At 39.2% G+C, this 14,620-nt stretch overlaps 1 protein-coding gene across 4 annotated transcripts in view; it reads right to left on the bottom strand.

Annotated features, from left to right (window-relative positions):
* Positions 1-14,620, bottom strand: part of VGLL4 (vestigial like family member 4) — a 161,123-nt gene that overhangs the window by 72,815 nt on the left and 73,688 nt on the right. Inside the window, exon 1 of one of the 4 annotated variants that reach the window (XM_012785251.3) lies at positions 7,688-9,050. The exons of the other annotated variants lie outside the window; for them this stretch is intronic. Coding sequence (XP_012640705.1) covers positions 7,688-7,769 — 82 coding nt within the window. The 5' untranslated portion in view covers positions 7,770-9,050. Of the gene's footprint in view, positions 1-7,687; positions 9,051-14,620 lie in introns of those variants that run through there. 4 annotated transcript variants of the gene reach the window in all.

Raw genomic sequence — 14,620 nt, 5'->3', positions numbered from 1 at the left:
AGGAAAATAAAACAAGGGTTCTTTGTGGGGTCAGCCAGTAGTTTATCAGTGGCTCATGAGAAAAACAATAGATTAAAAGGGCACACATAGTAAGAATGAAATAAAATGGGTAAAGGAAAAATCTGCTGACATTAAAATAAAAATTTTAATTAATCCCTTGTCACTTTAATAAGTCCTGCCACAAAATGGAAGATGTGTTTATTTTCAAAGGGAGGAAAACGTCCAGAAATTTGCACTCATCGCTCCCTTAACCATTATCAAGGAAGAAGTATAGACTCTGCCCAGCTGGACTATAGGCAGTGTAAACAACTTCGCTAGATTGCTTGGCAGAGCACATCTCCATGAAACCATTAAGTTCTGGAATTCACTCTATTAAAATCGAATCATAAGAATATTTTCACATAGAACAGTTATAAAACAAAAATCAAGGGCAATGCATATGGATAATTCTTTTTCATTCATAATTTTAGATGGTACATAATGCAAACTATTGTTTTAGATATCTGTTGCTCCCTAACAACCATCTCTACACAATGCAGAGTACTGTTTGAATACTGGAGCAATTTAAGCTTTTTCTGTGTATCCAAAAGTCCCTGGATTAAGATCCAAAGAAACCGGGCACTGCAACAAAGTTGATTTGTAACAAGTATTAGTCTTTAAGCAAATTGCTTATTAATGTAGAACTAAAGTTGCTGTTCAGACCCTAATTAAGCTATGTATCTCCAGAACTGTCCCCAACTTTCCACTCTACAAAATAGTGCAGAATTTTCCTAACTCACAATTTTCCATCACAGTATGAAGGGTGACAGGGCTTCAACAGGTGGTAAAGAATGTGAACAAAATACTAACTGAAAAAAAAGTTGAGCCCTAAGTGTCATCAACTCTGTTTAGTAAACAATGGAGCCATAGGTGGATGAGAAGGGAGGCTGGGACACAGAGTATGTATGTACTCCATGGCCAAGAGTCTCCACACTCCAGCTTCATGTGGAAAAGGCAACCTCATAGGACATTTTCACTACTCTTGTGTCCTAAACAAAGACACAAAAGAAGACATATAATTCCAATTATACAGGGCTTTTTGAAAAAACCAAGAAAACTAAGCCAATTTTTTAGAATTACACACATAGGTAGTAAAGGTATAAAGACAAGCAAATTACAATTGTAATGATCTCTTTGGGTCAAGAGGAATTTGATCAAGAGAGAAAATGTGGAAGAGGCGAGTTACTATTTACAACCTGGCCATATTTACAAGGTTACTCACTTATTAAACTACAGACTACACGTTTTATATACTTTTCTGAATGTATGGTATATTTCATAACAAAAAGTATTGAGAGAGAGGAGAGACACCCCTAATAGATTCCTTAGCAGAGGGCAGGCATTCCACAAATGTTGAAGAGAATGGATACTGGGAAACAAAAGGACAGTACTGAGTTTTCTCTGATCACTTTCTAAATATATTTCAGTTTGTTACATTTACAGACTTCTTTGCAAACAAAAGAGTGAAATGTTAAAAGAGTTTGGAAAGATCCTATAAATAGCAACGAATTAAAGAGGACTTTAAGGTCAGGGTGGTGGCTCACGCCTGTAATCCTAGCACTCTGGGAGGCCGAGGCGGGCAGATTGGTCAAGGTCAGGAGTTCGAAACCAGCCTGATCAAGAGCAAGGCCCTGTCTCTACTATAAATAGAAAGAAATTAATTGGCCAACTAATATATATATATAGAAAAAATTAGCTGGGCATGGTGTTGCGTGCCTGTAGTCCCAGCTACTCGGGAGGCTGAGGCAGGAGGATCGCTTGAGCCCAGGCGAGTTTGAGGTTGCTGTGAGCTAGGCTGACGCCACGGCACTCACTCTAGCCTGGGCAACAAAGTGAGATTCTGTCTCAAAAAAAATTAAAATAAAAATAAAGAGGACTTTAAGAATAGATTTTCTATTTTATTTAAGGTAAATAAACATTCTTTCAACTAGTCGTGACTCACACTGATAGGATTAAAACATATCCTATATACAATAACCGGAGATTAAAACAATCTATAGAAGTCCAAAAAAACAACAAAAAGGAAAAAAATGCAATAGAGAAGGCAAGATAGCAAAGCAAACTGACAAATAATTTCTTAGAACTTAGCAGAATAGTAACATTCAGGAAAGTAAAAAAAAGAGAGAGAGAGAGAACAAATGGAAGTATTAAATAAAATCATTTTCAGGCCCTGCTTTTAAAAATAAGAGCCATGGCTAGGTTTTTTTTGGGGGGGGAGGGCATGAGGGACTGAAATATGAGTTCATTAAAAAATAATGAAGCTACAAGGTTATGTTGCTGAGTAAGGCTAAAAAATGGTTGCCATGAACTAAATATGCAATACATAAATACCACTAAATATAAAACGTCACTGAATAAATGTTAGGTACTTAGAGATGACACAGAGATTGCCAGAAACATTCCCTGGTAAGACTGTTTTTATATATTTGTGTACATGCAGAAGTGCTAAATCTGGATCTAATTTTCTTCACAACAAAATCCAGTTTTCTGCAACACCCTCACAGTCAAGCAGAACTAAACTATATTGAGAGGTTTGGAATCTCCTCCTGTGCCAAGGAGGATTTCTTTGTATCTTTGTGGCATGTTTTAATCATCCTCACTGCAACAAACCTGAGCACCCAAGGCATATAAGGCGACACAGACAATAGGGAGGGAAGGAGGAAGGAAAGAAGACAAATCTGCCTTCCAAAAAGAGCCAAGTGCAGGCTCCAAGAGATAAACAGCCGTGTAAAATCATTCTTTCAGAAGTGGGTTGAGAAACAAGGGTGGGGAGCTGGAAGGAAGGAGGGTATAATCACACCTTCCCTTCGCAAACTGTAATTAGAAGAAATACAAACTGGCTAGATCTCTAACAGGAGAGCTCTTGGGCTCACCTGGGCATGTCTTGTGAACCAACCTTTTCCCATTTTCTCCCTCTCTGTCTCTCCCTTTCCCCCACTCACTGTATATTCTTCCCTACAAGTAAAAAGCTAAAGTAAAATGAATATCCACAGCAAAATAGTTACAGATGTTCTACCTCAGGATCCACCCCGGATCGAAAGCTTATCATCACTTGATATGCAAGGTTGGGGACTGGAGCCTGGTACAAAATAGGTCTGCTCTGTGGCCTTTTCACCTTAATAGGACCCAACACTTCAAGTTTCCTGATGCCTCTGAGCTCATTAGACAAAGAACAATGAAAGCAGGACTCCATTAAGCTGCTGGTGGTGAAACTGGCAGAAAACAAAAGATCACAGGGTCTCACTCAACTCATCAACTCTCCAGTGTACATTTTCCTTTCAATTCCAGACAATTAATTGTAGCCCATGACAAAACAAGTGATAACATTGTTCTAAAACAATGAACAGTTCTAAAACTTGGAGAAGTGAGAATACTCTTAAGCTTTGAGGGGAACATGGCATGTAATTTTTCTTTCTCCCAACGTAAATCATACTATTAAATAAGAGGAGAGAATTCTTCTACCAAATTATACACTAATGGCTCTTAACCTATAATTAAAGTATCACTAACAGCAGCTTAAAGCCACAGCCAACCATGAGCACATTTATTAGGACCTAAGTTTTCAGCACCAGGTAATTATGTAAATAGAACTGTCAGCCATCTTGAGACCCGTCAGTGGTATAACCTGTCCCCTGCGGGATTCACTCCTTGTGAACTGGCCTCTACACAGGGCCTTCTCCTCTGCACAATCAGAAAAAAGGAAAACACAGATAAGTGTCAGAGCAGCAGGGAGAGCACATTCCAACGAGGCTGGTCACCTAGAGTTACCTTACCTACTCTTTCCTGAACATCACAGCAGCCTGGGAACTTGGACCACAAGTCCAAGTTATTGACTTCGAGACAATAAATGGAACAAAGGCTCGACTGCGCCGTAAGCTAGGATGTTATCCCTGTGCTGGGAGCTCTGAGAGTACCCAGGGGAGAACTTGATCCCTAACATCAAGGAGCTGATGAGGAGATAAGACCATAAAATAATTTTGGAGAGGCAGTATGGTATAAGAATCATAAAACAGTCAAAACTACTGGGTTCTAACCCCAATTCAATCCTGGCACAAACTTTCTAAGTAAACTGAATAAACTTTCCGAATAACATACAATTTACCTCTCTGGGCCTCAGTTTCCTTGGCAAAAACAAAGCAAAGGTATTAGATGATGTTTAAGGCCCTATATAGCTCTGCAATAATTAGATAATTAGAGAACACAAGGCAGTGTTAATTAAGCACTAAATTATACAGTAGCAACTGCAACTGCCATTGGAGGATTGGAGAGATTTCAGTAATTGGTTTTTTTTTCTTTTCTTTTTTTGAGTCAGCCTCCATTCTAAATCACTCCTGAAAGTCCAGTCAGGTGCTGTGGAAGGGCTAAGGGATGCAGTGGTCACCAAGACAAAATGCCCTGTCTTTATGAGGCTTTCATCCTCCTAGTGGAGTATTCTCAGGAGTTCAGAGGGGAAAAAATGAGGGCTGGGGTTGGCCTATGACCCCTTCATAGAAACAGAGGCAAAACTGGGCTTCAAGTGGTTACAACTGGACGATGACATGGTAACTGCTGAGCATGGTAGCAATGATCCATGAGGGTTCGAACAGCTACATTAACAGAAGCACAGTTCTACTAATCTGCTCATTAGCAGTGAAGGTAATTAGGTAGTTTCCAGAAGTTAGCCAGACTCAGATCCCTCCAGCCCTTTGCCTATGTTCTCCTTCTCTAAAAGACCCCATCGCCCCTACCCAAACCTACTATTTGTGTGGTTAACTTTTTTCCTTCATTTTCTTTCCAATTATGCCTACAGACAACTATAGGGAAAGGCAGGTGCCAAGAAGCAGATACACAGCAGCAGTCTACATCTAAACAATTTATAGTCAGTTTTAAAGTGAGATTTCAAGAAGACCTTGTATGCAACAAAATAACTAGCTAAAAAGATCTATTTGTGTATAAGGGGCTAGAGGCTGAAGAAAGATGGTACAGACACAGGGTTCACTTTGCAGAGTAGAGCTGTGTCTAATACCACTAAGGAATATGGTATAACTAACCTAGATGATAAGATTAACTAACCATCCACATCTTAATTTTCAAAACCATAAAGTCGGAAAATTAATCTGTCCCTTATTTTTAAGAGGTATGGAACTTGCCTTTGCCCTAAATGAAATCAAATGTTGCCTACCAACCGTACATTCCATTTTTCAAATAACTTCCCTGGAATACTGGGGAGCTGATATGTTTAAAATGTATATTCTCAAAATGTTGAATTTAAAAGAACCTTAATAACTATTCCAACTTTTCTTACTAAAAAAAAAAAAGTCCCATGTATGATTTATGCCCATTTTCAAAACACCCTTTGGAGTTCGGACCAGATGTGTGCAGTGTTTACACTGAGAAAACCACTAGGACATAAACAACTCACCATAAACACCACTCATATTTTTCTGTGCTTTTCTTCATTTCCTGTGTATTTATTTTGGTGTTAAAATAATGTTAACTTTCATAATGAGGAAAGTAGGAGCAGATGTTTAAACCAAACAGATTTTAGCTTATTATCCCATATACCTACTCAACTTTCAAAATCAAAGTTACTTCTTCCCAAATAAAGAGGGAGAAGGGAAGAAAACTAGATGTACATTACATAGCACACAACAAGAAACTGACCTGCACAAGCCTTCCATAAGCTATTCCTCACCACCACCAATTGGAGACATGAAAAATTAATCTGGTATCAATTTTCTAACAATCCTTATATTCCTCTCTTAGGCTGATATTGTGTTTTGTTTTTGAAAATATCATATTACTTGTTGGCAAAGACAATACAACAGAAATTACCTTTAAAGTTTTTATTTCTCGTTCCCGCAAAAAAAAAAAAAACCTTTAAAATACTGCAATATGTTAATTTTACAGGAAACAAGCCCAGTCACTTGCACATATACCTTTCAAAAGAAGTCTGCCTTTTAAATGACTCAGTTTGGAAGCAAGATGATACTTAACAGAGGTGTTTCAAAGAAAGCAATTTACCAAAACTGTCATAACTGGAACTAGTAGGAGTAAAAAAAAAATATCCTTTTTACAAGAAAACTTTAAGTACAAGATCTTTATCCATAGAGTTAAATAAAAAACAAAATGAGGCCGGGCGCGGTGGCTCACGCCTGTAATCCTAGCTCTCTGGGAGGCCGAGGCGGGCGGATTGCTCGAGGTCAGGAGTTCGAAACTAGCCTGAGCAAGAGCGAGACCCCGTCTCTACTATAAATAGAAAGAAATTAATTGGCCAACTAATATATATACAAAAAATTAGCCGGGCATGGTGGTGCATGCCTGTAGTCCCAGCTACTTGGGAGGCTGAGGCAGGAGGATCACTTGAGCCCAGGAGTTTGAGGTTGCTGTGAGCTAGGCTGACGCCATGGCACTCACTCTAGCCTGGGCAACAAAGCGAGACTCTGTCTCAAAAAAAAAAAAAAAAAAATGAATGATATTGTTTTCCTTGAAGGGCAAAGAGTAAATTTGCAACAGATTAGGAAACTGTCTGAAACTTTTACATGAAAAATACAAGTGAATCAGCTCACTCTCCCAAGTTTTGTAACTGTTTTCTTTTTCAGCAGCAATGTTCAGTTTACTATAGGAGAAAAACAGAAACGGCTCCTGCAGAATCAGAAAGGAGATGTCTCCTTGATTTGTGTGGTTACAACAAAAACCACTCTTCCTGCCACTCTGAATTCCCCCAGAGATGCCTCTCAGCCATCCAAACCCAGGCCATTACCACGTTTTCAAATCGCACGTAGATAACGTTCCAACAGATTAAGAAGTAACTTTTTCTCTTACTATCCACCAGAGATAGCTTGAAACACTACAAGACAGTAAGGAAATACCTCATGGTTAGGGGAAAGTCATAAGCAATAAGAATTCAGAGCCAGTTTCTTTCTTTCTTTCTTTTTAATTTAGCGTTCTGGTGGTTGTGTTGTGTAATCACTTCCACAAGGGACCAGACTGCGGAGGGAACATCCCTCAATGTCAGAACTCTCTCAGAGCTGCACAGGAAATGGGAAGTCAGACAAAGAGCTGGTCTGTGTTCTGTGACATGAGTGCCCTTCCAGTTCCCCCAACTCAATAGAAAAATTCTTCATTGTTTGGGACAATAACTCCCGAAAACAAAAACTCACTGTAACTTTTTGTTCCTCTTTACATGAAAAGCCGAAGGGCTGAAGGACTACAACAGGAATACTGTAGATGGTGGTATCTTAAAAGAAATATCAAAGCCCCTCCCCACCCCCAACCACACGGACATGTCTAGCTTGTACTTGGGTCCCAGAAGTTCTTCCCCTACAGAAAACACAAACGGAAACTTAAAAAGACATAAATTTTCTCTTTTTTCCCTTTACTGGCAATTATGTAGAGCAATAAAAAGACATAAATTTTAAAGAGTTAAAAATGGAAGGAGTTAGTACGCTGCAAGCATAAAGTTTTTATTTCCCTGCCTCCCGGTCCAGCCCTCTCCGCTGCCACCCCAAGCCTGAGATGCAAACAAGCTCTGCACTGAGACAGCACAGGGTAAACACTTGCCCTGCAAGGCACCCTAGGTCCCAAGGAAAGAGAATAAAACGCCCAGAAGGCCACCAGGACACTCCACCCGCGCAAAGGAGCAGAGACGGCTGGAGAGGAGCCGTACCTTCATAGCACAGAATGCCGATGTTGTTGTTCATCTTGTCCAGGTACTGGTAGTTCAACAGGTCCATCTTCATAAACAGCATTTATCGGGCTAGCAAAGGAAACCGGCTCTTCGCTTCCGCCCAAACAGTAAATTTCAAAGCTCAGCTGTTGCCGAGCAGCGCCTGGCTCTTCTCAACTTCACAAAGGCAGAGGCCCAGCCCCAGCCGACCGAAACAAAGTACGTGAGAGTAGGGGAGGAACGCGCGCGCGAACCGGGTCCCACAAAGCCCCGCCGGGCCGCTGGAAGGCGGTGCGCGCCGCGCCCCCGACCGAGCAGCAAGCCGCCTCAGAAGTCCTCACAGCCCTCAGTGAGGCGAAGAGGGAGGCAGACAGGAACACGCGCAGCACGCTCCCCGGGACAAAGCCGCGCTCGCCGGCGTCCCTCACAGCCCGCTGCGAGCGGGAGCGCGGACAAGCCGCCCGCGCGCTCTGGCGAGGCCGGCCCCGCGGGCGCGCGCATGCTCACTGCGGCGCCGCCGGCCGCGCGCGGGCCTGCCGAGGCTCGGGCAGGAAGCGGGACGGTCGGCGGAAAAGGAAAGCCCAGGAAGTTCCTCTTTGAGGAGCTGAGAGCCAGTGAAAAGTCGTCATGGAAGCAAGCGTCCGTGGAAGTTAACTCTGCGTGACTTCACCTTGGGGTCTCAGAGACTCCGTGTGTTTCGCTGATGGAGGGTTGTCTCTCACACACGCACACACACACTCGCACACGCGCGCACACACATTCGCGCACTCGCGCGCGCACTCACACGCGTGCACACTCACACGCGCGCGCACACACACAAGGTTTCTTTGTTTCTTTTAAAGCCTGTTTTATAATGCCCGTTTACCCTTCAGCTGTGTATCTAACTTCTGGATGTTAGTGTTACAGGTAACTTCCTCCGCAATCCCCGCAGCAACACAGATGGACGAAGCAGGGATGGCACCACCTTTCTACAGCAGAGGAGACTGAGGCTCAGAAGGATTAAATGGCTGTCGCATAGCCCCGAAATAGAACTACTTTTAGAGTGGTTTTTTCCACCCTGATATTTTAACTTTCTGAAAAAAAAAAAAAAAAAAAACAAGAAGGGAAGAAGTGAAGGGAGAGAGAGATGTTTCAACAAAAATGGCATTTCCAAAATTGAAACCCTACTTGAAATTGTAGGGGGACGGGACAAAATCATTTCTATTTTGCACATGTGACAGCCGTCCCACCTGTGTATCAGAAGCTAGTGGCATGCTGCTGTGTTAGTCCTTACTGGAAGGACTTGGGGCTTAAACTTTGCATCTCCAAGCCTAGCACAGGCAAGCTGGTGCCCAAACTCTTTACTGAATGAGTGAATTACTGAATGTTCACCTTTCAGAACATAAAGAGTACATTAACAAAATAGAAAAAAAAATTAAGAAATGTTCTAAAAATATATAAATATTCTAGAAAATAGTCTAAAATAATATTTGAATAAATAATTTCAAGAGATTAGATGTTAAAAATCCAGTAATAGTTGCCTTTGAAATACTAGGCACATTCATGGCAAGCTATTCTAATCAAATCTTATTTGGAGATTCATACAACACCCAAATACTGTTGCCATCACTGCTGTAATAATAATAATTGGGTGACACCAGGTGAAGTAAGCACCAGAGGAATCAAGATTTCACGAGTTTTCATTTATAAAGATATTTATTGAAGCTACATTACATATTCTAGATATTAAACAAGCTATATTGAAAGATATGCATACCATTAGTTGTAATTAAAATACTTAATGTTATTTGGGGAGGGTTAGAAGAAAACTCTTACAGCATTTAGCATACACAAAATTATTGCACTTCAAAATTTTTTATTTTTATTTCTTACTCTGTTTCTAGAAATAAGGTCTCAAGTAGCCTCAGCCTCCCAAAATGCTGGGATTACAGGCATGAGCCACCACACTGGGCCTGAAAAAATTTAGTATCTTTTGCTATCAGATTGAAATTCAACTTACAGTTTTGGAGTCCGATGACTGTGCTATATTCTTTTACATAAATTCTCAACCAGAAAGCTTTATGCATCTTTAGCATATCCCACATGGGAGAAAGTTTGGCTGTGTGTCAGAATCAGCAAGGAGCTTTGAAAAATCCTGATGCTGGGGGTTGCATCTCAAACTAATCTGAGTGGGTGGGACCCAGCATGGGTAGTTTAGCTTCTAAAGAGTCTCACTTGATTCTAATATGCAGCCAAGGTTAAAAACCATTGCTTTCAGCTGGGGAGGAAAAAAAACTGCCTTAAGATACTTCATTTTATACACTTATTTTGAGGGTTTTTTTAAAATAGTGATTTAAGCACATGATTCAAACAATATAATTGTAAGGATATGAGTAAAATATTTAGTAACTTCCCTTTAATAACTCAGCATCAGTTATGATAGCAGTTCTTAGTCTCTGAGCGCCAACTATTTGTGTGACACTGCCCCACAGGAATAGCTTGACTTGTGTTTAAAATGATCTGTTGTAAAATGCCCAGCCCTAGCCAGATCTTTCCCACTGACATGGGAGGCTAGCACAGTGCTACTCAAGTTTGGTGCACAGAAGCATCCAAAAACTGGCCGCTACTAGTCCCCAAGAGACAGATAAACTGAGAATGAATATTGAGAAATGTTTATAGCCATTTGACAAACTAATTTTATGTCTTAAGTCTTAACAGAAAAATTTTGAGGGTTGTATTTTTTCATATTTCTAGTTATTGAGTTGCACTGACATTTTACAAAGTATTAATCTGCAACAAAGTCTGAAAAAAAAAAGAAACAAACAAAAACCTGGCTTCCACAGAGCAGCCCTATGCTCAAGGATGGCTCGCTACCACAGCTGGCTCTGCCCTGGGGGACCTGCTCTAAGGCCTTTTCCATCCCAGCTCCTCCAGATTTTCATCTTACCTTTCGAGTACATGGAATTGCCTGAAGTTACTCTACAAATCACATTATCTCATTTCTCAGTGTACACATCCTCTCTTTGTGAAAAATTTTTCCAGCCTGTGGACTCAGCAAACATCCATTCTTCCTCAAGACTTGGCACGAGGCTGTCTTGTCCTATGAAACTTCCCTGGGATCCAATGCTTCCATCTCCTTACTCCCTACCCTCACAGCTATCCTTTTACAATCTGAGTATCCCTTATCTGAAATGCGTGGAACCAGAAGTGTTTTGGATTTCAGACTTTTCTGGACTCTGGGATATTTGCATTATACTTACCAATTCAGCATCCCTAACCTGAAAATCCAAAATGCTCCAAAATGAACACTGCCATTGAGGGGCATGTTGATGTTTAAAAAGTTTCAGATTTTGGATTATGGATACTCAGCATGTTCCATGTACATTCTTCATTCCCAACCAAGTGCAGGCTTTCAGAGCAAGGGCTAAGCTTTCTTCACCTTTCCAAGGCAAATATGGCAAAAGCCTGGCACATGATAGGCCATCAATAAACACTTGTTGAATAAAATCAGTGAAATTAAAACATCTAAAAGGCCCAGGAGTTTGAGGTTGCTGTGAGCTAGGCTGACGCCACGGCACTCACTCTAGCCTGGGCAACAAAGCGAGACTCTGTCTCAAAAAAAAAAAAAAAAAAAAAAAAACATCTAAAAGGTTAAGTCAATGCAGTTTGGTTTAGAAAAAAAAAATCTAAAGGCAGATTCTTCATTTCCTTCATCCCTACTTCCACCACACACTGGATTATCTAATTTATTAAATGTCTATCAACATCTCTTGGGGACCACAGGTCCTCACCTTTGAGAAACACCATCTAGATTCTCCCTGTATTTCAGGGTATAATCAACTTATCTATTTAAAAAAAAACCAATATTAGAAAATATAAATTCTTCTCAATTCATTCATAGGCTAATATATTAATATTTGTAATTAACGTACCAATAGGATGGTTTTAAAGGGAAACTAGAAAGATAGTTCTAAATGTTATTCACAAAAAAAAAAAAAAAAAAAAAGATTCAGGTAGTGGCCACGCATGGTGGCTCACGCTGTAATCCTAGCACTCTGGGAGGCCAAGGTGGGTGGATCACTGGAGGTCAGGAGTTTGAGACCAGCATGAGTAAGAGCGAGACCCCATCTCTACTAAAAATAGAAAGAAATTATCTGGATAACTAAAAAATATATATATATAGAAAAAATTAGCTGGGCATGGTGACACATGCATGTAGTCCCAGCTACTCAGGAGGCTGAGGCAGTAGGAGTGCTTGAGCCCAGGAGTTTGAGGTTGCTGTGAGCTAGGCTGACGCCATGACACTCTAGCCCAGGCAACAGAGCCAGACTCTATCTCAAAAAAAAAAAAAAAAAAGATTCAGGTAGTAAGAGCTAGTTCTTTTTTAAAGAATGAAGAAATCTGATCCATAAGATATTTAAATATAAAGCAAAGAACATTTTGGGGGGTGGCAATGGGTACAGAACAGGTAAGACTAAACAGATATTGTATACAGGAATCAGAAATCAAGACCAATGGGGAAGAAGTAGATTACAAAACAAACGTTATTGGAAAAAGAGGCTATGTGGAAAAGAATCCAAGTGGCGCCTTACTTTATATTTACCCAAAAATAAATTTCAAATGCTTTAAAGTAAGGTTTTTACTGTAAAAACTTACAAAACTATAAGGACATGTTCAGACTATCAGATTGAAATAGGAAAATATTTTCTAAGCCAGAAATAAAATTTTTAATCAAAGACAGAAGCCAACAAGGAAAATATAGAAGAATTTGAATGAATATACAAATTTTATGGTTTTGTACATCTAAAAACGTCAAAAACAAATAGAAGAAAAACACAAAAGAATATATCTGTAACATATATTATGATGGATGAAGGATAAATGTTCTTGGTGTATAAAGAATATTTAAAAATAGAAAGGACACCTAGGGAGAGGCAAAGATATAAAATATAACCAAAATGTCAAAAAAAAAAAAACACAAAAAAACATTTATCGGGTGTCAGGCAGGTGGGAAGGGGGAGGAGATGGGTGTATACTTACATAATGAAATACAAATTTTAAGAAATTAAGTGATTTTCCATCTGCCAAATTAAGAAAAGACTTTCTAACTTATTTATTGCTGATGAGCCAAGATGCCATTGGGATTTTTGTCCATTGCTAGTGGAGTGTAAATAGATAATGCTTTTCTACAAAGCAGTCTGGCATACACATTGAGCTATCAATATTTGTAGTGTGAAAAATGTTCATGCCCTTGTCCTTACATTGCACTCTACTTCCAGAACTTTGTCTTAAGAAAATAATAAGATTTGCTCAGAGTCACATATAGACCCTTATATTTATAATATATATTTATATATAATGAAAACTTGAAAACGTAAAATCCAAAAATAAAAGAATGTATTGAAATTGTGGTTTATCAATGACAGAACATTATGCAGCCCTTATAACACCCTAAAAGGTGTTATATTCTAAAAAATATACAGTGACATAAGAAAATGCTATATTATGTACTACATAATAATACATTTATTAACTGAAAACAAGTAAATGAGATATAAGACTAATACATGCACTGTATACCAATTTAGCTCATATATTTATGAGTATATATACACGTTGAAAAAAAGTATATGTGTGCATTAAAAAGCCTAGAAAGTATACCAAAATGTGAACAGTGCCCATCTTTGGATAGTGGACATTTTTATAGGTGGGGGAAGGAAAGCTTCCTACTTTTTAAAAAGCAGGAGCATAATGAGAAAACATTCCCTGCTGAGACAAAAGCAATGGGTCATATCTATCGTATTGTAAAATACCATGATATCTCCTTTTAAGTTTAACAACTAATGATAACGGAAGTCCAAACGTGTATTTAGACCTCTAGAAGGTTCCACGATGTTTAAGATGAGGTATCTGTCCTCAACAGCAAAATCAACAGGGAGAAATCATTCTGCTTTCAGAGCATATGCTTTTTGTCTTCTACTATCTATTAATTATATCATATATTAGTATCAATTCCCCAAACTAGACCCCCAGCTGTTAGAGGGAAGGAAAACTAAGCCTCAGTTCTTAGTGTAAAGCTCCCCAATAGCACACAGTAAGTGCTCTAAAAATGTGAATTTTGGCAGCATGGAAGCATTTCTGTGGAATAATGATGGCAAAATGGCAATAGAAAAACGGCCCAGATGATTACTAGGTTGAGTTATTTAATTTGCTGGAGGGTTGACTACCAGTTTAGAACCGATTGCCAAAATTGTGAGCTACTTAATAAAAGCCAAATGATCAAAAATCACTCGCCAGACATTTATTTAAAATAAAACACTTTCATTCCCTGGTGGTCAAGTGGTTAAAAAAAATAAATAAATAAATAAAATAAAATAAAATAAAATAAAACACTTTCATTTGAACATTGCAGAGACAGGAAAGTTTTAATGTTACGTCTAAAAATAATCCGCTAAAGATGCTGGGAAATATGAATAACCCTACTGGGCTATTTGGTTCCCCCATTGGATTCAACTGCTTTCTTCTTCCCAAGATTTTAAGTAACCTAGATATTTAGTTAATGCTTTCATTTTAAAGGTGTTTCTTCCCTCTTCTTATACACATAAGACAAAAATCACTTCAACCTGACATGCTAATAATAATCAAAACAGACCTTACCCAAAGGAAGAAAATGACTTTGACTATTCCTTGACCTAAGGTATCAGTTAAACAGGAAGTTGGAGGTGTAAATGTCCTGTTGAAGAGCATCTCTAGAATCCCCCACAATTTACCGGCACATTCCTCATGATATATGAACAGTGACGATGATGAGGACCATGTTTGTAAAGCACTTCAGTGGTCAAGGCACTTTTACTTTCTGATCTACTTATCTTAATTACTAAGATAAGGTTGTGAGGAGAAAAACATACCGTGTTTCCCCGAAAAAAAGAGTCTTTTTTTTCTAATTTTATTTAT

The sequence above is a fragment of the Microcebus murinus genome, chromosome 21 (genome assembly GCF_040939455.1).
Source record: "Microcebus murinus isolate Inina chromosome 21, M.murinus_Inina_mat1.0, whole genome shotgun sequence".
NCBI lineage: Eukaryota > Metazoa > Chordata > Mammalia > Primates > Cheirogaleidae > Microcebus > Microcebus murinus.
This window is presented reverse-complemented; position numbering and strand designations above follow the sequence as displayed.